The sequence below is a fragment of the Denticeps clupeoides genome, chromosome 3 (assembly GCF_900700375.1).
Source record: "Denticeps clupeoides chromosome 3, fDenClu1.1, whole genome shotgun sequence".
In the NCBI taxonomy this organism is placed as follows: domain Eukaryota; kingdom Metazoa; phylum Chordata; class Actinopteri; order Clupeiformes; family Denticipitidae; genus Denticeps; species Denticeps clupeoides.
Genome location: NC_041709.1, coordinates 19,265,048 through 19,288,468, shown reverse-complemented (window position 1 = coordinate 19,288,468; position 23,421 = coordinate 19,265,048). Strand labels below are relative to the sequence as shown.

Genomic DNA, 23,421 nt, shown 5'->3' with positions numbered 1-23,421 from the left:
ATGGTAGCAAGTCATAACCTTTAACAATCCTGCTTTAACAGTCCTGTTACCATGACACTTCATGTTCTAGTGGCATGTTGTAATGGTATGTCATAAAACAGCGTCCGTCTGTTTGATGTCTCAAGTCAAGGTGGCTGGAAAGTAAGAATGAAAATAAAACAGCTTGAGTTGTATGTGAGTTGTAGAGGGTCTGCCACAGGAGGCCCATTAGCGCATATTCTGTGATATTTCAAGAGATTTTCTTTAGCTGTCTGATCAGAGCAAACCAGCGTGGAACAATTAGACATTATACATACAGCAGAGTATTCTAGTGGAGTGGAGGAATGACAGTTTATTTCATTTTCCCTCAGAAGTGACATCACTGTGATTTTTTTTTTCTTCACTGCCTTATTCACAAAATAGGAGTGAACAGATAGGCCATTTCACTTAAAGATAATTAATGCTTTAATAAATTATGTGATTTCAATGAGGTGCACCTCACCTCCTGTCCCGCTGGCCCAGGGGGACCTATAGCCCCCTCATCGCCCTAAAAACAAAAGCAAATTATTTAGGAACAAGGATTTTATTCAGTAAACATATATAGTTATAAGATGATGTATGACGCAATATGAGCAGACGCATACCTGCAGTCCAGCAGCTCCTTTTGGGCCTGGAAGTCCTCTTGCTCCAGGTTTTCCCTTAGGAATAATAATAAAAAAAAAAACCTAGACTCAGTGAAAATGAACTTGACCTAAAGAATGTAAAAGAAAACACATACGGTTACCCATACCTTTGGGCCCTCTTGACCATTGTGTCCAGGCAGCCCAATATCTCCCGGGAATCCCTAAAAAAAAAAAAAAAATAGACTTAAATCTTCTTACACCTTACTTTTAAAACTTTAGCAACAACATAAAAGTCAAATGTTAATGTGTGATTTAAAAAAATATATAAATGTCAATATGAGCTACGGGAAGTTTTTATGCTATTTGAATTAAACTATTCATTTCATACCTCTGGTCCTGGGGGACCAGGTAACCCATCAGGCCCTCTCTCTCCTGGGCTACCCTAAGATCACGATAATACAAGTTTAACAAAACAGTGAGTAACCACTGGAATTATAATGATTATCAATTAGATGAAGGCTTATATTGTTCAAGTAATCATAATTCTAAAACACATTCACCTGAAGGCCTGGTTTTCCTTGTGGACCAAGCAACCCTGGTAGACCCTGTACACCCTTATAAAAAAGCACACAAAGACACGTGAAAACCACAGACATTATTCCTGTGGGAAATTAACATTTTCATTGTTTTCAGAAAGAGAAAGAGGGGACAGGCATGACAGAGGTACCTTGTCCCCCTGGAATCCAATTGGTCCTTTCTTTCCAGGAAGTCCAACATCACCCTAAAAATCAAAGAGACACAGAAAAGACAAGGATTAGAAATGGAAAGATATGAAAATAATTATCTGAAAATTTTTGCTTTGACACAAAATATGTGTATTAAAGAACTTCAGACAGGATATGATGCCTAATGTTTAATAGGTGATCTAAAGCACATGCTTCATTCTGACAGGCCAGGTGGGGCTTGTGTGGTCACATGGTTGTTAGAGACAGGCCAATAACACGCTTCAGATCACCTTATCACCTTTCAGTCCACCAGGACCCACGTTCCCAGGCACTCCCTAAAACACACAGATGCAGAGAAGAATGAAACATGTTGAACATATGCGCACACATGCACATGCATGCTCATACACGCTCATACACAAAATGTCCCCACAAGGAAAGAAATAATATAAAAAAATTGTATAGATATATGTTTGTCTTTGCGTCTATTATTCAGCTTCCAAAGTAGGCATGTACACTTGGTTAAATGGACTGTCGTGTATAGGTTTGTGTGAGTTTGAGGTGGGGGATCCCTCACCTTCAGGCCACTGAGTCCTGGTAATCCCATTAGCCCCACTGGCCCCATGTCACCCTGCCACAACACAGAAAGCGAAATTGTGTTAATTACACTTACACATATACAACACCCACATACATTTTTATACACTTCAGTGTTTCCTACATTATTAGATTTATTAAATAATTGCACAAATAAAAACAAGTATTCTATTATTTTATTAAGAGGGTTTTCCTTCACTCCTTTTTCTTCTTCCTCCTTTACCTGGTCAGGTTAGCAGTCGCAACAAAGGGTCAACCGATCTGGCTATCGACACAATCAACATGGCTCAAGGGGTTCCCACCATCCCCAACATTTTTACCTACACTTTTTAACTGGATTTTAAGATTATCCTTGTAGGGAAAATTAGCTAAAACTATCTGTTAAGTAGCATAGAAATAAAGTAAAGAAATACTTAGATAATAATAAAGGAAAAAACTGATGTTAATAAAATTTTGGACAAAAAGATTTGAACACTGTTCATCCAGCTGGAGGTAGGTTAACAGGACATAAAAATAAAAAAATAAAATCAGAACTGAAATCTATAATTACACCATTGTTTTGTTTACTACCCTGTCTCTTCAAACCAGCAACCTTTCTTATAGGCATATATGCACAAAGGCATGGATTTGTTAGGATTACATTCAGATGTATGATCCATCAGTTACACTGAACAGGTGCTAATGATCATTGCATCGATTATAGTGGCGAGTCCTGCGCATGTGTGGCTATTTGTTTGAAGACAGTGGCGGCAAGAACTGTTTGTATCTGCCAGCACTTGAAATAGAAATGACGGTATCCATATTTCCTGCTTTGCTCATTGTACTTGCTATTATTCTGTGCCTAGATAATTCCCATACAAATAATGTATGCAATAATCAGCAATCCTGTTCATCAATACCTCAGTAACTCTCAATAACTGCATACCTGATTGGGGCTTGTGTCTGACCCACAGATACCATTACATCTGCCAGCACAGCGCTCTCCTCCCAAACACTGCCCATCATTCTCATTGTTTTTTTTTGTCATAAATATTCATTTACTGAAAGAAACCTGGTGAGGAAGCGCCAAAGTCTGTTTTCATAGGTGAGGTGCTACATCAGCAAAGTCATTTTCAGACAGTGTCTGCAAAAGTCTTTTGAAGAAGCAAAGGGAAAAGGGCAAAGTTGTGGATTGAAGATGCAGTGGTTGGCAGAAATGATGAAAAACACATCAATCTAAACCGGATGTCATATGATTAGCCCCAAATGTATTCTGCAGCATGACAACAAACCCAACATAGAGCCAATGTATTCAGTCCTGAAAGTTCTGGTATGCCAGAGCCCTGATCTCAACATCACTGAGTCTGTCTGGGATTACATGAATAAACAGAAGGATTTAAGGAAGCCTACAGGCACAGGATCTCTGTTAGTTCACCATTATGTTTGAAACAATCTACAGCAAGACTCCTTCAAAAACGGCATGTAAGTGTACCTAGAATAAATGTATACAGTTTTAATCCCAAATGGTAGTCACAACAAGTACTGATTTGATTTCAATTTCTGTTCCTTTACTGCATTTTTTAACAGTTTTTTTTTTTTTACTTTGTTTATTGGAATTAGATCAATAACAAAAAAAAACAGCTCAAACTATCCCTAATCTAACCTCCCCCAAAAAAAGGAAAAAAATACATATACATGCATAAACACACACCCGCGCACACACACGCACAGATACAACACAAAAAAATTGCCTACAATCGCCCCCACTTTGTGTGGGAAACTCTGGTCTCTCAAACAGGCAAAAATACTCACAACCAATCCAGGTACACCAGCAGGGCCTGGAGCTCCCAAAGAACCCTGAGAGAGAGTGACAGAGAGGTGAAGACAAATTAATAAATGTTACACCCTTATTCCAAAATGGATTAAATGCATTTTTCCACTCAGAATTCAACACACAATACACCATAATGACCACTTTGTCAATGCACCTTTGGCAGTTGAGCTGGTCTCTGAATCTGGCCTCTCTACCATACAGGTCTGATTGGTGGATTGGTGCAGAGATGGTTGTACTTCTAGAAGGTTCAACTCTGTCTACAGAGTACCTCTGGAGTTCTAACAGAATGACCATCAGGTTCTTGGTCATCTCCTTGACAAGGCCCTTCTCCCCCCAATTTAGGTGACGGCCAGTTTAGGTGGACAGCCAGTTCTAGGAAGAGTCCTGGTGGTTTTTAACTTCTTCCACTTACATTTACATTTAAGGCATTTGGCAGACGCCCTTATCCAGAGCGACTTACAACATGCTTTCAAGTTACCATCGATGAAGTGATCAGTTCCGGCTCATTAGGACCCCCAACTAATACAATCATTTTATTCACTCTTGTTTTAGATTCTGTACTTAAGTTAGACAATAAGAACGTTACAAGTTAATCTAAATATTCTGTACAGAGGAAGGTCTTGAGCTGCTGTTTGAAAATACTCAGTGACTGAGCTGTTCTGACCTCGAGGGATAGTTCATTCCACCACATAGTGGTAGACCAGCTAGAAGGGAGTTGCAGTAGTCCAGTCGTGAGATTACTAAGGACTGAACCAGTAGTTGGGTGGCCTGGGTTGACAGATAAGGGTGGATTTGTCTGATATTGTAGAGAAGGAATCTACATGAGCGGGAAAGACTGCTGTTGTTAGTCGAGAAGGAGAGTTGGTTGTCTATTGTTACTCCAAGGTTGCAGGCTGTTGTAGAAGGAGAGAGCTGCGAGTTGTCCAGGTAAATAGCAAGATCCTGATGTGGTGAAGAATCTGCTGGAATGAATATTAGTTCAGTTTTGGTGGGATTGAGTTTGAAGTGATGGGCTGCCATCCAAGATGAGATGTCACTTAGACATTTTGGAAGCAGCATGTACATCAGAAGGAGGAAAAGAGAAGATGAGTTGTCTGTCGTCGGCATAGCAGTGGTAGGATAATCCATGTGAGGAAATTACCTCACCTAGTGATCTCCTGTAGAGGGAGAAAAGGAGAGGACCTAGCACTGAGCCTTGAGGGACACCAGTGGAGAGTCTATGTGAGGCAGAGGTGGATCCTTTCCAAGTCACGTGGTAAGATTGGTACATGGCCAGATGACATTGAGCTGTTTATGATATAAGAAATGAAAGGGATGAGGTCAGGGGAGATGGTTTGAAGCATTGCTGAAGGTATTGGATCTAGTGGACAGGTGGTTGGGTTGCCTGTAGATATTATCTGAATGATTTCATCAGATGTGAGCTTAGAAAATTGATTTAGAGTAGTTGTAGAATTTTCATAGGGTAGATTTGTGGTGGAGAATGTCTCACAGATTTTTTCAAACTTCCCTGTGAAGAAGTTGGCAAAATCATCAGCTGTTAGGGAAGTTGGGGCAGGGGAAATCGGAGGGTTGAGTAGGGATAAAAAGATGTTGTGGAGTTTTTGAGGGTTGTGGGCAGAGACTTCCAGTTTTGCTTTGTAGAAAGTAGTCTTAGCAGAAGTGAGGTTAGTGGAAATTTTGTGCAGAAGATTCTGGTAATACAGTAGGTCTGAGTCAAGCTGTGATTTCTTGTATTTTCTCTCCGCTCCTCGAAGTACTCTTCAATTACTGTGCAATGTATCGGAGAGCCAGGGCGCAGGGGGAGAAGTCCTTTTGGGTTTTGTTGATAGAGGACAGAGTTGATCCATGGAAAGGGAAAATGAGATGAGGAGAGAGATAGTCGCTGTCTCTAGTGGTATGGAGAAGAATGAATTAGATGTGTTGGGAGATGTGTGTGAAGGTTGTGTCAAATGAAGGATTGATGGGGAACAGTTGTGGATCCTGTAGGTAGAGTGAGTGTGAAGGTCACAAAGTGGTGGTCAGAGATGTGAAGGGGAGTGAAAGAAAGGTCAGAAGTTGGAGAAGGACGACTGAAGACCATGTCCAGGACATTCTCTCCTTTGTGTGTGGGAGAGATGTTGCTGTTGTTTGCCACTTACTTTGATGGGGGCCAGTGTGCTCATAGGGACCTTCAAAGAAATCTTTCTGTAACCTTCCCCAGATTTTTGCCTTGAGACAATCCTGTGTCGGAGGTCTACAGACAATTCCTTTGACTTCACTTTGACATGAACTGTCAACTGTGGGACCAAGAAACACATAGTTCCTCTGTGTTCATCTAGAGGAGAACCACTCCTGGACTCTCAACACCAGCTCAACAAACAAGAAAGCCCAACAGCATCTCTACTTCCTGAGGAAAGCCTATTTCCCACCACCCATCTTCTCCACCTTCTATAGAGGGACCATTGAGAGCATCTCTCTTCCATCCATAATGGACATTTACCAAACATGTTGCATCAGGAAAGCCACCAGCATTGTGAAGGATCCTACACACCCCTTACATGGACTCTTCAGCCTCCTACCATCCGGAAAAAAGTACTGAAGCATTCGGCCCCTCAGTGCCAGACTCTGCAACAGCTTCATCCCACAGGCCATCAGACAACTGGACTCTCAGGGACTCTTCCCCTTTGGATTGACACACTCACACACACTATGTCTGTTATATTGTAATATTATCTGTCTGTCCCACTGTTCTCTACATGTTTTTTGTCAAATGTTAATCTTTCACTGTCTATGCCCTCTGTTATGCTAACACCCCCTTGTTTGCACTTTATGCAGCCCAGTTATGTAGCCCTGTCACACGTGCACTTTATGTCAGTATGTAACATTGTTTAAATGTTACATGTAGCACCAGGTTCTGAAGAAACGTTGTTTTGTTTCACTATGTGATGTCTAACATGTATGTAGCTGAAATGACAATAAAGCTCAACTTCAACTCGTGTAGACAGGGATGTGTCTTTCAACTGTTTGTTCCACAGGTGGACTCCAGTTAAGCTAAAGAAACATCTCAAGGATGATCAGGGGAAACACGAGGCACCTATGCTACAAGAATGCTGAGGTTACACGCAGGTGCCTTCAAAGGCACAGGACTTTAACCTTGCAAATTGTGCAGATGGAAGAAATAAGAGTTAGAACATTTGACTGTTTTTATGGCTTTTATTGTTTTTGCTATTTGTTGGCATTAGATTGCAGCAGTCATGACATAGTCAACAGCTGTAATTTTGTAGAACTCTCTCCCTATGCACTACATAGCCATGATTTAACTGTTCAGAGTGTCCAGCATTTCATACTGTTTGGAGTGTATTTGAGGTCACAGCCACTAGCTAAAGTTAGAATTTTAAAATTAGAACTGTCCCCAGATGCCAGGGTATGGGCAAACCTGTGCACACAAAGGAGAACTTTCAGTGCTAGTATAAAGAACTGTTTGGACAGTACAAACTTCTTTTTAAGACCTGAAGATTGCATCTGTCGGGGTTTTTCGAGCTGCTTAAACATTCTTCATGTCATGGGCATGCCACACGCCTATTCACTTCCACTCGGTCAAAGTACCATTATACCCACGCTTAGTGGAAATATTGCTAGCACCTCCTCCACCAAACCCCCCACACTCAGGCCAAGGTGTCCACTTTTTCACAGCCTCAAATCTGGTCACCCTATGCAATGGTTTACAACTTATTTTTGAAGGGCCCGTCTCTGTACCTATGGCCACGATGGTCTTATCTGGGCATTTCCATTGTCGGAGGCTGAACTGGGTCATGATGAGGGGTGCCATGAAAACAAGAAGTGTGTTCATGCTACTATGACAAACTAAGCAGGAAGGCCCAGCTGTAGCACAGGCCCACTGATGTAACTGTGATTCTCAGAAAAAAGCATGTTCTATTAGATGCCCCTTTAACCCGCATTTAAGTTGTCAGTGAAAAAGAAACTGGGAAGCAGTGTACTAACCATTGTCACAATTGCTCTGGATCGTACCATTGCTCATTGTTCCAGTAAACAGTTTTTAGAATTCACCTGTGACTGGTTTTACGGTCTAGGCTGGTTAGTGTACATACATACATGTATTTTGGTAACTTACTGGTTCTCCATCAGGCCCTGGGGGTCCTCTTTCACCAAAATCCCCTGGAAACCCCTGAGAAGAGGAAATAAAAAAAAATTAAGTGATTCATGCTGTTACATTGCCAATTTCATGGGAGAATATCAAAAAGTACACATTTATATTACATATCCTATATTAGAGGATGCAACAGGGTATGAGCTACTGTCTCAACTTTGGAATATGAATTTGGAATTTGCAATGCAATGTCATCATAATACTGTTTCATTCACTTGAACATGTGCTTTTCAGGCCTCAATGCACTACTCAGATTGTGAAATGAGATCAATTGAATGACAGCTGATAAACAGACATAGTGAATTATCAAAAGTAGATGTCGAGAGAAAACTTTACCGGCCTACCCATGGCCCCACTCTTCCCAGGTGATCCAGTGATTCCCTACAAGGTGCCAGTGAGAAAACATATATGAAGATAGCACACAAATTACACAAATTAACGTTACTTGTGTAGTGATTTTGTTATGCTTAAAAGCACCCTGCATTTTTTGGAGACATTAGTACAATTTTAAAAATATGTTACTATTTTATTTTAAACTGTTTAGTTTCTGTATAGATGTGAACTCACAGTCAGTGTTTTCAGTTAGCTGTAGGTTAAGTATAAAATTTTATACAGGAACACAAAATGCTTTCATTTCTATGTTAAGACAAAATGGAATTCCAGGCGAGAAGCCACATGATATTCATTGTGATATTCATTTCCAGTCATTAAATAGAACCCTGTAATTCTAGAAGTGTACATGTAAAGAGGTGTAGCTGATGATGGGAGCCTGACAGAAAAAGGATCATTGTGGTTTCATATTCTTAACATATGATTGAATGTATGCAGCAGTTTTTCTAATCCTTCTCTTTGGTTTACACTCTCCTGTACAACACTTTAGAACAGATAGTTCAGATCAAGCCCTTCATTGGCTGTATCAGGTGAACTGGGCAATGGAAACTTTGTGCAAGCTTTCAGGTGCAGAATTGGGAAACTCTTGTAAATAACATGTAAAGTTAAACATATGCAAAATTATTCTGTATCAGAATTAAAATGCAGTTTAAAAATAAAATAATAATAATAATAACATACTCACTCTCTCCCCATCTGCACCAGGCAAACCAAATAAACCAGGGATTCCAATAAAACCCTACAGAAAGGAAGAGAGTGGAGAGATGTTTATTATCCTACACAACATATAAGCTACACAACATGCTTACAAGGCAGTGACTTGTTACAGTGCTGTCTCAAATCACAGCAGTCCATACTGAAGTGATGAATTGAAGACCAAATAGGTGATGGGATGGATGGGTAGGAGTGAGAGGAGGAGGAGTCTTCAGGAAGATCAAAGCCATGAGGTAAGTGTATATGCCCATGGACTGCATGGTGCTGGGCTCCACGATGTAGTCCAAGGGCACATACTCTCACCTCAGGGATCAATGCCTACACACACACACACACACACAGTACAATCATACAAATGCTTAAACATTCATGAAAAGGGGTGTGTGTTATCTTTATGGGATCAGATGATAAAACATCAGCGGTTCAAGTTGTCAGTAAAGTTATTGACTGACTCCCACACTGAAGCAAACAATTCATGCTCTAACTGTTTGGATAAACTGTGAAGTCCCAACATTTGTATTATTATTAGTTTTTTCAGAATCTGCATGGTTGTGATTCTCACTTTTTTGAGAATATTTCATATTAATACAAGTACCCCTAGTCTGTCTATGGTCCTGCAGTGGATAGAAATTATGTATTTATATACATTTATAATTTATAGAAATTATTATTATATAAAGAGTGCTCTGGCCATTCTGCTTCACCATTCAGAGAGTGGTTGGATCTGGAATTTCTCCCCTTATGTTGTCATTAGGGGAAAGGTTACCTCCTGTTTCTCATGCTATTTCTGCCCAAAGAATTTCCCACATCTGCCCTAAAAAGGAATCCACCGACCGTCATGGCTTCCAAACATGTGAAGCATTCCAGTCTGTGATTGGATGTAAAAATAGCACAAAAGTTTTTTTTTTTAGTTCCGATATGAGAGACAAATGTATTTTTTTTCTGGAAAAGCACAGGTTAATGGTGCTGATGATGTTATTTCTGCCAATGTCCTCTCAACTTCTATAGGTCCCCCTCCCTCCTTGTCCAACCTCTTTCATCCTCATTAGCATTTAAAGCTATACACACTGATGTCCTGGGAAAATCTCATTGTGGGACTGGCTAAAAGTGGCTGTAATTCTGCACCAATGCTGAATTAAGATTGGGCCCCTGCTGAGTCAATAGACCACATGGCCTTTTATCATGACCTTGATTATAGACAATCTCCTTTATTGTTTTATTTTCTTGATGCTGGCCTAAATTGGATTCTTCTGAACATCAGGGACATATTTTCCATAACCACGTGATTCGTCCTCCAACATTGTTCTTTAAAAATATTCACAATATAATTGGTTACACAACAAAAGCACACAATTAAACACACACATTCAGCAATCACACACATAACAGAGCTGTGACATCACAATGTGCACCCATGCAATATTTTTATCATAAAAGGAAGCAATGTCAGAATGATTTGATCACAGCAATTACAATTTACAATAGAATTTAAATTAATGAACACGACAACATTAGAATGTGTTAGATATGGGACTAATTATTTAACTAACCTCTATATCATGACAGCAAAAAAGATAAAACAGCTCTTTAAAGGGAAAAAATGAGCGCAAAGTAGAATGGTGGACCAGGTTGCAATGTTTTTCTTAGTTAAACTTTATGAAGCACAAGGGAAAATCTGACTTTATTCACTACATCTTAATGATGCAACCCAGCAAACTATGTGCTCATCGTGATAAATTACTGCAGTGCAGCTTCTGGAATGAAAACTTCAGATAAAATTATTTATTTGCAAAGATCCTCCAAAATGTTAAATAGAAGGAAGATTGAAGGAAGAACACATGAATGCAGAGCATGAATATGCAAGCATGCTAAGTCTCCATTTGAATGTTGCGTGTACGTGTGCATGTAAGTAGAGCATAAAAGCAGGTGTGTATAGGTGGCAGACAACAGGGCCTCAGTTTCAATTTAAACAGGAAATTCCAGCCTGTGAGAGTGGGGCTGCTCTGATAAAGAGCCTTTAATGCAGCCGTGTGTATGTGTGTGTGTACATGTGGCTGAATGTTCATTTGCATGTTGAAAAATGTCAATGAGAATCACACACATGGCAACAAAATGACAGAAGGAGGACACGTGGAAGAACTTATAATCCTGCTATATGTCATTGTTTAAGATAATTGTTCTTATAATTTGTTTAGGATGAATTATGGATTGTGGGCAATAGTAAATAGTGTAAGTTCTACCTACTCTAGCACCTTTGGGTCCAGGAGGTCCTACAGGTCCTGGCAAACCCTGAAAATAGACAAAAGAATGATGAAGACAGGATGATTAGAAAAAAAAAGATCTGATTTCATCAACAGGAATCATAATATTTTGAAATGTACATATTTCAAGTAAAAAAAGGATCATTACAAAGTTATAAAATAAACCAAACCAACATCACAATAGTGTACAACTACTGCAGACAAGTAATTGTCTTCAGATAAGTACATGTCCTGTTATGTAATGAGCAATACAGAAGCTCTTAAACATTTAAAGAATCCTTGTTAATGTTTTAAAAACATGATTAAGATCAAATCTACTTCATGTAAGCTTTAATATCATTTTGCAATAGCATTCTGAGTGCGTCACAGTTCAACACCACAGTCAACAAACACATGCATATACATATACACACACAGTTCAGCAGTAGAGGATTACTGCACCTGCCTGCCAGGATAACCTTTGGACCCAGCGTTTCCGTCAGGACCTTGCGTCCCCTGAGAGATCGAGACACATAGGTGGAATTTCTGAGTAAAACTGCTTGGTGTTTTGCAGTTGGGAAAATTGTCTGATGCCTGATCAGGTCTGTTCAGCAAGAGACAGGCAGACAAACAGACTGACAGACAGACATGTTTATACATACTTGGTCTCCTGGCAGGCCGGCTGGTCCTGGGTGACCCTTCTGCCCCTGAAGGTCATAAAATACAACAATGAGTAATGCGTCTAAGAGCATCCAAATCAATTCAAGGTTTCCTTTCTGAATCCCCTATTAAGTCTGTTTGGTTATAGTTCATTATATATGTAACGATGGTAAAGACATTTGTGAATATTAAATAACGCTAAGCAAGTTTAACTGTTCATTTAAGTATTTAATTCGGTAGATACTTGCTAAAGGGTAAAAAGTACATTGTGATTTAGGTGCAGGACATGGCTCAGAGAAGGGAATATTGGGTGATAGTAGCCTAGTGGATAACACACTCGCCAATGAACCAGAAGACCCAGGTTCAAATCCCACTTACTACCATTGTGTCCCTGAGCAAGACACTTAACCCTGAGTAGCTCCAGGGGGGACTGTCCCTGTAACTACTGATTGTAAGTCGCTCTGGATAAGGGCATCTGATAAATGCTGTAAATGTCTGATAAATGCCTTAAATCAATATATTTGTATATTGTTGTTGTTTTATACTGATGTGCCATCAACTGTAATTAAATTCCTTGAATATGTTCGCTCCCATACTTGGCCAATAAAAACTGTTCTGAATCTGAATGAATGTCATGTGGACGAAAGGTCTACTTTAGATTGTTCTTGACCTGATTCATTTTAACAGTTGTCTTATTGTCTTCTAGTCATGGTAAGATGCCTTTTTGTTAAAAAAAAAAAAAAAAAAAAAAGGCCATTAATTGATGAGATGCTAAATCCTACCTTCCGCCCAGGATGACCAGACATACCAACAGGCCCAAGAATTCCTGGGTCTCCCTAAGGGAAATCAATTAATCAAATCAATCTGGTTTTATTCCATTTTACACTGTTTAAATTTAGGCTAAAATATCTAATTGTTTTGTGCACATGCATACTTTCTCTCCATTTGGTGCTTTTCCAGAGGTGAGTCCAGAGTCTCCCTTTTGGCCCTTTAAAGAAGAAGAAGGAAATAGAATGAGTGTGTTTGTGTGTGTGTGTGTGTGTTTATGTCAGGCTTACAGCCGAGATAATACATCACATGCAATTTTCTTGCTGCTGAACTTACAGGAACATTTAAGGTTAAAGGAGACCTACTTACAGAAAAAAAAAATAACATTTTTTACATGAACACACATGTCCTGCCGAAAAAGTCTATGAAGTCTTCTCCAGCACATCCCAAATATTCTCAATATGCCTATGGTCAGGAGTCAGGACTGTGTGGATAAATGATGCTTCCCTTAGCCTCAATTCTTTCCCTGTTAAAGACTCATTAATCTTGCCATTGTCAGCTTGAAATATGTCAGTGCCATCAGGAGAGAAAATAATCCATGATGTCAATGTGTGTTCATTCAGTATATTCAGGTAGTCAGATGACTTCATTTACATGTCACATAATATTGCTGAACCCAGAGCAACTGAACCCTGAACAACTGAAGCAAGCCTAGATCGTCACACTGCCTAGAAAGACTTGTCAGGCTTTTTCTCTGTCAATGATGGAAAACAGCCCAAATGAGTTTCTGAAGGACCACTAAAATCTGCCAAATATTATCTACCATTATTTATATATATCAGCAGCACCTTTACCCTGTTGAATGAGGCCAGGGTGTCACTGCTACAATGAACCTAACCTCAGAGACTGTTAACTGCAATGTCATCACTAATGTTTTTCAATTCCAGAGTCAACACAGTAAAGAAAAGCCTTGCCAGGACACCCTGGAGAAGATAAGTTGATAGTTAGTAAGCGAACATTCACCTTGGAGACTCCAGGGAAGTACGACTAACGAATGTTGTACTTTACATTGAAAGTGAAGTGAAACACTGCAGCACAGCACATGGTGACACAACGAAATGTGTCCTCTGCTATTAACCAATCACCCTTGGTGAGCCATGACAGTCGCCCAGGGAGTAGTGTGTGGGGATGGTACTTTTGCTCAGTGGTACCTCAGTGGCACCTTGGTAGCTCGGCAACCTTCTGATTACAGGGCCGCTTCCTTAACCGCTAGGCCACCATTGCTCTTCATAAGATGAAATTTTCAAGGACACCCTGACCTTACCTAAGCATGTCTATGCTGGAGTGATTACATGAACATCAGAGTGAACGTACCTTTAGCCCAGTTGGACCTGGACGTCCTGGGTTACCATGTGGTCCAGATGGTCCCTAGAAGATGAACATTAAAAACATGTCCAAAACTGACTTCAGCTTCTTCAACTATATATAAATAATAGATATAGACCAAGTTTTAATTATATCATAATTTAACTTTGATCGTTTCAAGGGGAATTTTACTTCTCCATCCCAGAACATCCCCCATATATATTTAATATTATTTACAATTTCTTGAGATTCTTGGACCACTGATTGACGACTATATATACTGTCAAAGATGCAGCCTTTTGAATAGAGGCACAGGCTGGCTAAGAGATTTTAACATATTAAAAATCCATATTTTTTTCTCCATGGATGCAGACGTCTGAAAATGGCTGTCCAAGTATTTTTGAGAATCATAGAAGAATATCATTAAATGGCCAAGATTGGCTCATTAGAGCATGGACCATTTTTTTAAAAGTTGTGCCAGAATTAACTCCAGCAATAAAGAACACAGTATATACCAATGCATTATAAACATACAGAATTACCAAGAAACCTCAAGCAATATATTGTCATAGTATAAAAACACTGCAGATTTTGCTGCTGAATCTATAAAAATACTTAGCATTCAGTGGAAATAAAGAGGGTGCACAGAGAAGTTGGGCGTGCCTGTGGTTTCCATAGCTACAATCCTGAATCTGTAGCGAGTCTGCATCCCAGAATACCCCTCACCAACCCACAACACTCACCACTCCCCCTTATGTGCATGTGCATATATGTGTATATGGGAGTGTGTGTGTGTGTATGTGTGTGTGTAATCAGAGCTCCCTAATAACGGGCTATAAAACTGCAAACCTGCATTCTAATTACATGGTTTTTCAGGAATAGATGCAAAATGTACTATGCACTCAAGAAACACCCTACACACAGATATGTACACAAACAAACTGTACATACGGTGTGAAGAGATTAAAGCTTCTTGTTTAAAGGGAGCAAATTAACACTCCAGTGCGATACGACACACACACACACACCACAATGCAACCCAACATGTCAAACCGGAGAAAGGGATGGTTAAACCCTACAGGCCCTGAAGCCCTGCCTCTATATTACACAGGGTGTGCTGGAGGCATAGGAAATCCTTCTCACTGATGACAGGGGGTTTTGAGGTGTTTGACTGCTATGCATCCATTAATAAAAACATTTATTTGGTTTTTAACTAGACACACATAAACTCACCATTGGCCCTAATTTTCCTGGTGGTCCTGGTTTCCCTGGTGGCCCTGGAAGTCCCTACAAAAACACACACACACACACATGACCGTATATTACATACACAAATCAAAATCTCTTTTTCCCCACCAGAGCAGAAAAAAGTATTGCTTTGATAACTGGAGTGTGTGTGAATACGCATGTGTACACGCCTGTGTGAAATGCCATAATTTATAGTGACGATTTAAGTACACACAGAGAATTTATAATGTGTATAAGAGCCTACACATGTGGGTTTACATGTTTCTTACAGCCGATTGTAAGGTTGTGTGTATGTGTGTGTGTGTGTTTGAGTGAACTGAATGGACGGAGGGGGCGCCACTGTGAGCGGGAATAGCTAGATGAGTCTGGACCCAGGCGCATGGGTGGAGCGTGGGTTACTGCTGTTTAAGTACGGAGGGTGACCAGAGAGGCCGTAGTTTAAATGCATGCTTTGGCCATTAGGTCGAGCATAATGACAGACAGACGGCGTCTTTACAACACTCAAACCTCCAGCCAATACAGCAATTTACCAGCTAGATTACAGGTGCACACTTCACACACACCCTCAACACACACAGACATTCCCAGTCACATGCTTAACACGCTTACACACATCACTAGGCTATGTGGAGATTATATACCCTGACACAATAATCTGACAAACATAAAAGGTCTGCCCGCCTCCTTTGAATTACATATGAACTGATGCTGGACAATATGACAGTATTATGTCAATGCTTGTGTCATCAAATGTTTAACAATAAATCCCATTGCTATGCGTTTGTAACATTCACACAGGATCCTACGTAAACCTTAAAAGTTATACAGGCAAAAAGACTTATTTTATTTTAGTGACAACTACAAATGATGAGTTTTAAAAGGCATGCTTGATATTTTCAGAACATGAATTTTGAAAAATGACTTTAACGGCTGTGTTCTTCACAACCATTATCATGAACTGTACAGAACATAGTAATTCTTAACTAATAACTGTAATATTGAAACCAAATAACCACCCTACTCTGGCTGTCTCCCATTATTTATTATTTGACCTTTTTATATATTTAGCAAGAAATACAGATATTATCAGATAAGATTAAATGTTATACACAGATTGAAATAACAGTCTGAATTACAATGATGCAATTATTATCATATTTTCGATGTTTATTACAATGTCAAACATGTTTTAGATGTTCAAGAACTGCAACTGCAAGATCTCCTCTTCCTCCCTCTTTGTAACATACATCTTAACACCTGTGTGGCTGTGACTATTTAGGAGTCTCACCTGTGGTCCTGGGTCTCCTTTTAACCCTGGTGGTCCAATTAGTACAGAATCCTCCGTCAGATCAGACTCCACAAACTGGTCCATGGCTGGTAGGGCTACAGGATCTGGGATGAATACAGGTGTACCAGGAGTGGGGGTCTTTCGCAGGCCCTTTTCACCTGGAATTTGGGTGGTTGCCTCTGTTCTCCTGCTGGTTGGTTTGGAAGTTGGGGCAAAAAGAGTGGGATTTTTTAATGGCGGCTTCCTATAGTTGGGTTTTGAGGACAGTTTAACACTGGTAGCAGTTTTAGGAGTAGACTTTGTAGGGGAAGTCCTTGGGGTACTTGATTTTGTAGGGCTGGGCTTTGGGTGAGCGAGTCTTGTAGGTCTAAGCTTTGAGCTAGTGGCCTTTGTAGGGTTCCCGAAGAAAGTCGATTTTTTGGCTGTGTTCTGTGGGGGAATTACTTTTTTAGGAGTGACTTTGGAAAAAGCTGATCGTTTAGGGGTGGTCTTCGTGGCAGAGGGCTTTGGAGGAGCTGAATTTGGTGCAGTTGGCTTTCGGACAGCTGGTGTAACAAGGGCAGGCTTCCCAGTGGGGGCTTTAGCTGTGGGTATGGGGGAGGATTTCTTTCCAGCTGGTTTGGTCATGTGTGGACGTGTTGTTCTTGTGGGGAAGGTCATGTTCATATTAAGTGTGCGTCCACGAGTTGAGATCAGAAGGGCAGCAGTTGTAGTGCTGGGTTTGAGCTTCCACTGTGGTGGGAGACTGGTGGGCAGGGGTAAAAGGGGATGGGTGTGGTTATTTTGGGCGTGGCCCTCCCAGCACTCTGGGCGCATGGCTTTGCAGTATTGCTTGTCAGCCCGCTCCAAGCCCACCAGCTCAAACTGGCACAGTGCACCCTCCAGAGAGACCCCAGAGCTCTTGGGGGTGCCATGGCCCAGTTGGAAAGTTGCCTGTAGGTCCAGAGGGGCAGGGACAGCGGGCAACAGCAGTGCTTGGCTTTTCCGGCCACAGCCAGTGTGCAGCGTCACCTCTCTTCCTCGCAGTGACAAGGCCAAAGCATGCCAGTGCCCATCATGCAACTGGAGTGGGAAACGGACCACGTTTGTACGTCCATCTGTGAGCGTGCCCGCCTGTACAGTCAGGTAGCCTGGCGAGAGTTCTACACCCAGCTGCAGTCGAGGACCAGACCGGATGGAGAAGAGAAAGGCAGAGTTTCGACGATGGAGGCGAAGACTCACAAGCAGTGCCAGCTCAGTTCGGTTAAATGTCTGTGTGAGACCTTGTGTGCCAGTGGTGGACAGGAGGGAGAGGATGGGCACTGCCATACGAGCCCGCGATGTGAGGATGACCCCTGTTGGCAGAGAGATGACCCCCGGTGGTACAGAGCGCAACCCTTGACCTCCACGCAAGCCCAGCTTCTGTAGCACATCAACATCTGCATATATAGAGAGAATAAAGGTAGTTAGACAGGGTGTAGGTTTGCATTGTTTGTGTATGAGCCGCTTTGGCTGGATGAATAGGATGTAACTGATGAAAATAACCGCTTTTTTTAACACATTTTATCTGACTAACATTGGGCAGTAATGAAAATAATGGCGGAAAAAGTTAACTATGATTTTGGATTAGAGTGACATGGTCAATGCATGTTAACTTGCTATTTAATACTATCTAACATAGCAGGATTGCCTGTTAACACGCATTTAGGTGAACATAAAATGGGTTAATTTCAGTGTGGAAATTCCATGAAAACGGTTTTGAATTCAGGACAGGACAGATAAGTAAATGAGACTGAAAATGGGCAAATAATAATTTTTATTGAATCACTATTTAACATTCGAACATCAGAAGCTGGTGGTCATACCGTCCTAAATTAATGTCACTAATGCATTTAAATCTGAAAGTGTTGGCCAATGCAAACAATGTGAAGCAACAATCCCACAATTCAAAGTGACAGGAAAGCGCCTCCGGTGACAACTTCTAAAGTGTAAAGTGAAGTGAATGTCATTGTGATACACAACAGCAGAGCACATGGTGCACAGAGTGAAATGTGTCCTCTGATTTTAACCATCACCCTTGGTGAGCAGTGGGCAGCCATGACAGGTGCCCGTGAGGCAGTGGGTGCTTTACTCAGTGGCATGTTGCCGATTTGGGACGTGAACCGGCAACCTTCCGATTATGAGTCAGTTTCCTTACCCGCTAGGCCACCACTGCCCCATTTCCACTCTAGACAGACAACACTACATTTACAGCATTTATCAGACGCCCTTATCCAGAGTGACTTACAATCAGTAGTTACAGGGACAGTCCCCCTGGAGCAACCTAGGGTTAAGTGTCTTGCTCAGGGACACAATGGTAGTACGTGGGATTTGAACCTGGGTCTTCTGGTTCATAGGTGAGTGTGTTACCCACTAGGCTACTACCACCCTATGCATAAGGAAAGATTGCCTCTTTAATAATTACCAATAAACCTATAAAAGACATAATTGTGTTGTTCTGTTACATGGACACATCTACACTGCCTTGCCTGACCAAAAGCATGAAGCGCATACGGAAACCCATTTGGCTCATACAGTGACAGTGAGGGATTCCTTACCTTCAGAGAGTACTTGAGTAAATCCCAGATGGCAACTACAGTATAGAAGAGTACAGAGGAGTAATGCTCTCCTGTGGTGGAATGGCAGAAAGAAAGGGACACAAGTGAAAAGGCTGGACTCCAAGCAATTAATCTTGATTTATAGTATCAAATCATTTATGGTATCAATTTAAACACATTATATTGAGCAAACATGAACACGAGTTGATCACTGATCACCTAAAACACAGGAAAGTCCACTGTGTTTCTGTGTGACCACAGAATGAAGCATAAACTCACATTTACAAAACACACACACACACACACAAATTAGTGTGAGCTTGTGCTCCTGTTTACTCCCCTACATAAACTAGGAACACACAAACAGGAATTAACCGATGCTCCAGAAATATGTGGGGAGAAAACCCAACATATTTTAAGTTCATATGTGCAATTGAATTTTTGGTAATGCTGCCAAAATTACTGTGACTGCTCTGACAACCGAATGCATGAAAAGTCCCTTTTTAACAACCAAAAAAGCAGATTTTGCACTATTTTATTGTCTAACAGTGTGAATACATGGTATGTATGTGATGAATGTTTGTGGGTGCACACTTTTTTTTTTTTTTGCGTGAAATGCACAACTGCCTCCTGAAGACCCTTGACCTTAGCTGCCTCAGTGACCAAGCGAAAGGGAGGAGAAGGTGGAAATGCATGGGGTGTGTCAGGCTTTTGAAGTCGCCGCCCACCAACAGTACATACAGTGTGCACCAAATATCCACCGGGAACCCAGACACACCTTCACACACTAAGGTCAGTGGAAAAATTCCTTAGCAGGGCAGACACTGACAGACATTGATGAGCAAGAGAACATGGCCACGCTGAGAAGGCCCAACTTCTCTCTAAATCCCCTCCTAGGAGTGGGATTTTTGCTTCATGTATGAATATCTGGCTGATGTAGCGATAAACACGTTGTATGCACGGACCCCACGGGTCCCCCACGGGCCCCCATTTTTCACTTCCCAACTTACATGCATGGCAGTGTAATCAATAACATGGCTGCCATGAAGCTAGTTTTCTTTACTTAGTTCATAATAATGGTCGGAGCAGACAGGGTCGTTCAACATAAAAAAAATTGGGAGAGGTTGGGCTGCGAAGCATTTTTAAGTTCCCTCAACTATGGTTGTGGGGAAGTTTTTTTAAGTGGTCCATCTCAGTTGTGACCCCCCAGTAAACTCCTGAAATACTCATCTTGATTTCATAATCGACATCTTGCATTCAGAAGGACCACGTAATCATGGGGCGTTCAGGTGACTAAGTAAACGAATAAGCGGTGATGGATGTTCAGAAAAGTGCAATTAAGTGAAATTTACAGTTATACATTTTTCATTTCAGCTGCCCTTAGTGCTCCAGTACCTGCAGCCATGCTAAAGACACAACACATCTAAGATTATACAAACTATAATCGTATTTCAGTACCATTAGAACCATTAAAATCAACGTACCTCTCAGTACACATAATCCATGGTCTAAACTAACTATGCACATTGTTTTCAATCGTGGACACGAATGACCAATCTGACCATGTACTCCACTCTACATCAAGGCTATATCTTCATAAACGCGATTACAGACACGCATCTGAATATTTCAATGTTTTGTCCATATCGCAGTTTTGATGTGTTCATCCTTGCACTTCTCTCTCTCTCACAGCTCACAAAGCAGCAGCGACCTCAGCCTGAACGCATGCATCAAAGGCCGTCTGTCTACTTCTCAATTTGCCTTTATAGTGTCTGTGTGTGTGTGTGTGTGAGAGAGAGAGAGAGAGAGAGAGAGAGAGAGAGAGTAACCATCAGGGTGTGATTGTGGGTGTGGTCTGTAGCCCGTGTTTATTTTTAGGTCAGCTCCTGCCTGCTCTGTGATCAATGGGCGCACCAGTGCGCACCCCCCTCAGCGGAGCCACTACTACACCACTACACAGCCCATTAACACCAACATTTCAAAACACGCACTGGTCACCAGAAATGAGATTTTACACACGTACAGAACCAACCAGCGAAACCAGCCCCGACACGCGCGGAGAAGTGACCCCGAAGCGGCCAGCCCGCGGTCCGGGGAAGCACACAGTAGCCTGCCGTGGTCCCGGCTCGGACCTCTCTGGGAACAGTGGGGCCGCCTGAGGCTCCGCGTCTGCCGGCGCTGAACCTCCGCCAACCAACACAGGTAGCGTCCGCCGCAACAGACTCCCATTCATTCGGGGCTGCGCGCGCACGCGCAGGGTCCCACGGGGGCCCACGCAGGACCGGGGGACTTACTTTGGCTCGAGACGAGAGGTTCTGCAATCTCTCCTTCGGGTCGATAAATTCATTTGTATTCATTTGTCCCGGCGGGGTTAGGGTTCGGGTCAAAAAAAAAAAAAAAAAAAAAAAAACCCGAGAAGAAGACGACGACGACGGCGGCGACGACGACTCCGTTAGTCGCGAGCTCGAGCGCCGGACGAGCCTCTGGTCCGTGGTGCGGGGCTGGCGCTCCCCACCGGCACCCCTGGGTGCCTCGAACCGGCCTGGGCGGGAGGGAGAGAGCGCGGGCAGGTGAGGCGGGCAAGTGCGGCACGCGCCCCTCTCCCCGCCGTTTTAAAAGCGCGACGGAGGCAGAGCTCCGAGGCCCCGGGGTGTCCGGTTACAGGACGACCCACGCGGCCTTCCGTGGGTGGGTCGCCGGCCCGAAGGTACGGCGGCGGGGGATGAATGGGCCTCGTGTTCAAACGCAGGAGCGGCCTAATAAACTTAATGGCGTCATTAACGTTCAAACCTTTGACTCCGCGGCACAGACAGGTCGCCGATTCTTTTTTCTAAATTGCGTGTGAAAAAGTAGAAGAAGGGAGGAGGAGGAGGAGGAGAGGGGGAAACGCCGCAATCGCGTGGAAATTGTGTGTGAAGTGCACGTAGGCGTGTCCGCATTTCCTGCTGTTCCTGCCCCGTGAAGAGCTCCGGGGGTTCGGGGTGCAACGTCGAACGACGCACCGACCAAGCCGTGAATTCCACTTCGCGAATGAACACGCTCCCCGGAAGTCCATTTACTTCCATTAAAAGAAGAAGAAAGCAGCACTTTTTAAAAACGGATCACAGCAACCTACAAAGATGCACATTTAGCAGTCGAGTTGTACATTTGATCGTTTATATTTACATTATTTATCAGTCTTACAACCAGTAGTTACAGGGACAGTCCCCCCTGGGGACAATCAGGGTTAAGTGTCTTCCTCAGGGACACAATGGTAGTAAGTGGGGTTTGAACCTGGGTCTTCTGTTTCATAGGGGAGCGTGTTACCCACTAGGCTACTAGCACCCGTTCATCAGACATATTTTGTGCTGATGACAGTGCGCATGGTGGGAGATTTTTTTCTTGGTTGTTTTAGCCAAAACATAATTAATATGTTCTACTATCCTAAAAGAACATGCTTGGACTCACATACCAGCGTGTGCGCTGCATTTTTCCATTTTTATTATTCTGAATTCCATGTTATAAACTTATTTATTCACATAAAAACTGTGATTATTGAGTGGGTGTGAAAAAAAAATGAATGCAATTTGACAAATCACATTTTGTTCAACAAAGTGCTTGGGCATTTACTGTTTGCTTTTGTAAACCATTTACATATTACTTATGTAAGTAATATGTGCATTTCATGCAAAGAACATTACACATTCTTACCTTTGTAAACTTAAAGCGCTTCACATTTAAACAAAAAAACCAAAAACATATCAAATAAATAAGCATTGGGAAGACCTGGAATACAAAAAAGTTGTGCCCACTTGGATTATGAACTAAAAATAAATAATAATTAATATTGTGCGTTGTAATCTGTATACTTCTTACCACCAGGGCTCAGTGTCAAGGCCGCAAACCAAATAAATGAATGAATATCTGTATCTTAAAATAGTCATCTGTTGAGTGCAGATCTTGCAACACTAGCCCTTATAAAATTATGCAGGTACTACTACTTCTGTATTCGAATTCGTTCCGTGAATACGTGTGAATACGTGTGCAAAAACCGACACAAAGAATGAAGGATACAGACCATACGTACATAGTTAATAGCAAGTATATTTCTGCCTTTTCAGTAGTTACAGGGGCAGTGCCCCTTAAGGTTAAGTGTCTTGCTCCGGGACACAAAGTTGGGTTTGAACCTGTGACTTTGTGGTCTTCTGGTTCGTAAGCGAATGTAATACCCACTAGGCTACAACCAATCAAAATCTCCCACAGGATCCTGGGGAGACTGTCTAATTGCCAGTGCATCATGTCCAGTTCT

The 23,421-nt window shown here is 41.9% G+C and overlaps 1 protein-coding gene across 2 annotated transcripts in view; it reads right to left on the bottom strand.

The window, feature by feature from the left end:
- col27a1a (collagen, type XXVII, alpha 1a) overlaps window positions 1–21,480 on the bottom strand; it is a 43,583-nt gene extending 22,103 nt beyond the window's left edge. The window contains exons 1-22 of one of the 2 annotated variants that reach the window (XM_028974622.1): window positions 21,428–21,480; window positions 19,134–19,204; window positions 16,558–17,975; window positions 15,255–15,308; window positions 14,031–14,084; window positions 12,823–12,876; window positions 12,671–12,724; window positions 11,891–11,935; window positions 11,691–11,744; window positions 11,233–11,277; window positions 8,960–9,013; window positions 8,221–8,265; window positions 7,849–7,902; window positions 3,716–3,760; window positions 1,905–1,958; window positions 1,618–1,662; window positions 1,330–1,383; window positions 1,163–1,216; window positions 991–1,044; window positions 770–823; window positions 624–677; window positions 482–526 (exon numbers count right to left, since the gene is read on the bottom strand). In XM_028974622.1, the coding sequence (XP_028830455.1) occupies window positions 482–526; window positions 624–677; window positions 770–823; window positions 991–1,044; window positions 1,163–1,216; window positions 1,330–1,383; window positions 1,618–1,662; window positions 1,905–1,958; window positions 3,716–3,760; window positions 7,849–7,902; window positions 8,221–8,265; window positions 8,960–9,013; window positions 11,233–11,277; window positions 11,691–11,744; window positions 11,891–11,935; window positions 12,671–12,724; window positions 12,823–12,876; window positions 14,031–14,084; window positions 15,255–15,308; window positions 16,558–17,975; window positions 19,134–19,204; window positions 21,428–21,480 (2,514 nt within the window). Of the gene's footprint in view, window positions 1–481; window positions 527–623; window positions 678–769; window positions 824–990; window positions 1,045–1,162; window positions 1,217–1,329; window positions 1,384–1,617; window positions 1,663–1,904; window positions 1,959–3,715; window positions 3,761–7,848; window positions 7,903–8,220; window positions 8,266–8,959; window positions 9,014–11,232; window positions 11,278–11,690; window positions 11,745–11,890; window positions 11,936–12,670; window positions 12,725–12,822; window positions 12,877–14,030; window positions 14,085–15,254; window positions 15,309–16,557; window positions 17,976–19,133; window positions 19,205–20,617; window positions 20,751–21,427 lie in introns of those variants that run through there. The other variant, XM_028974623.1, reaches the window with a different exon arrangement.
- Between the last annotated feature and the right edge of the window lie 1,941 nt (window positions 21,481–23,421).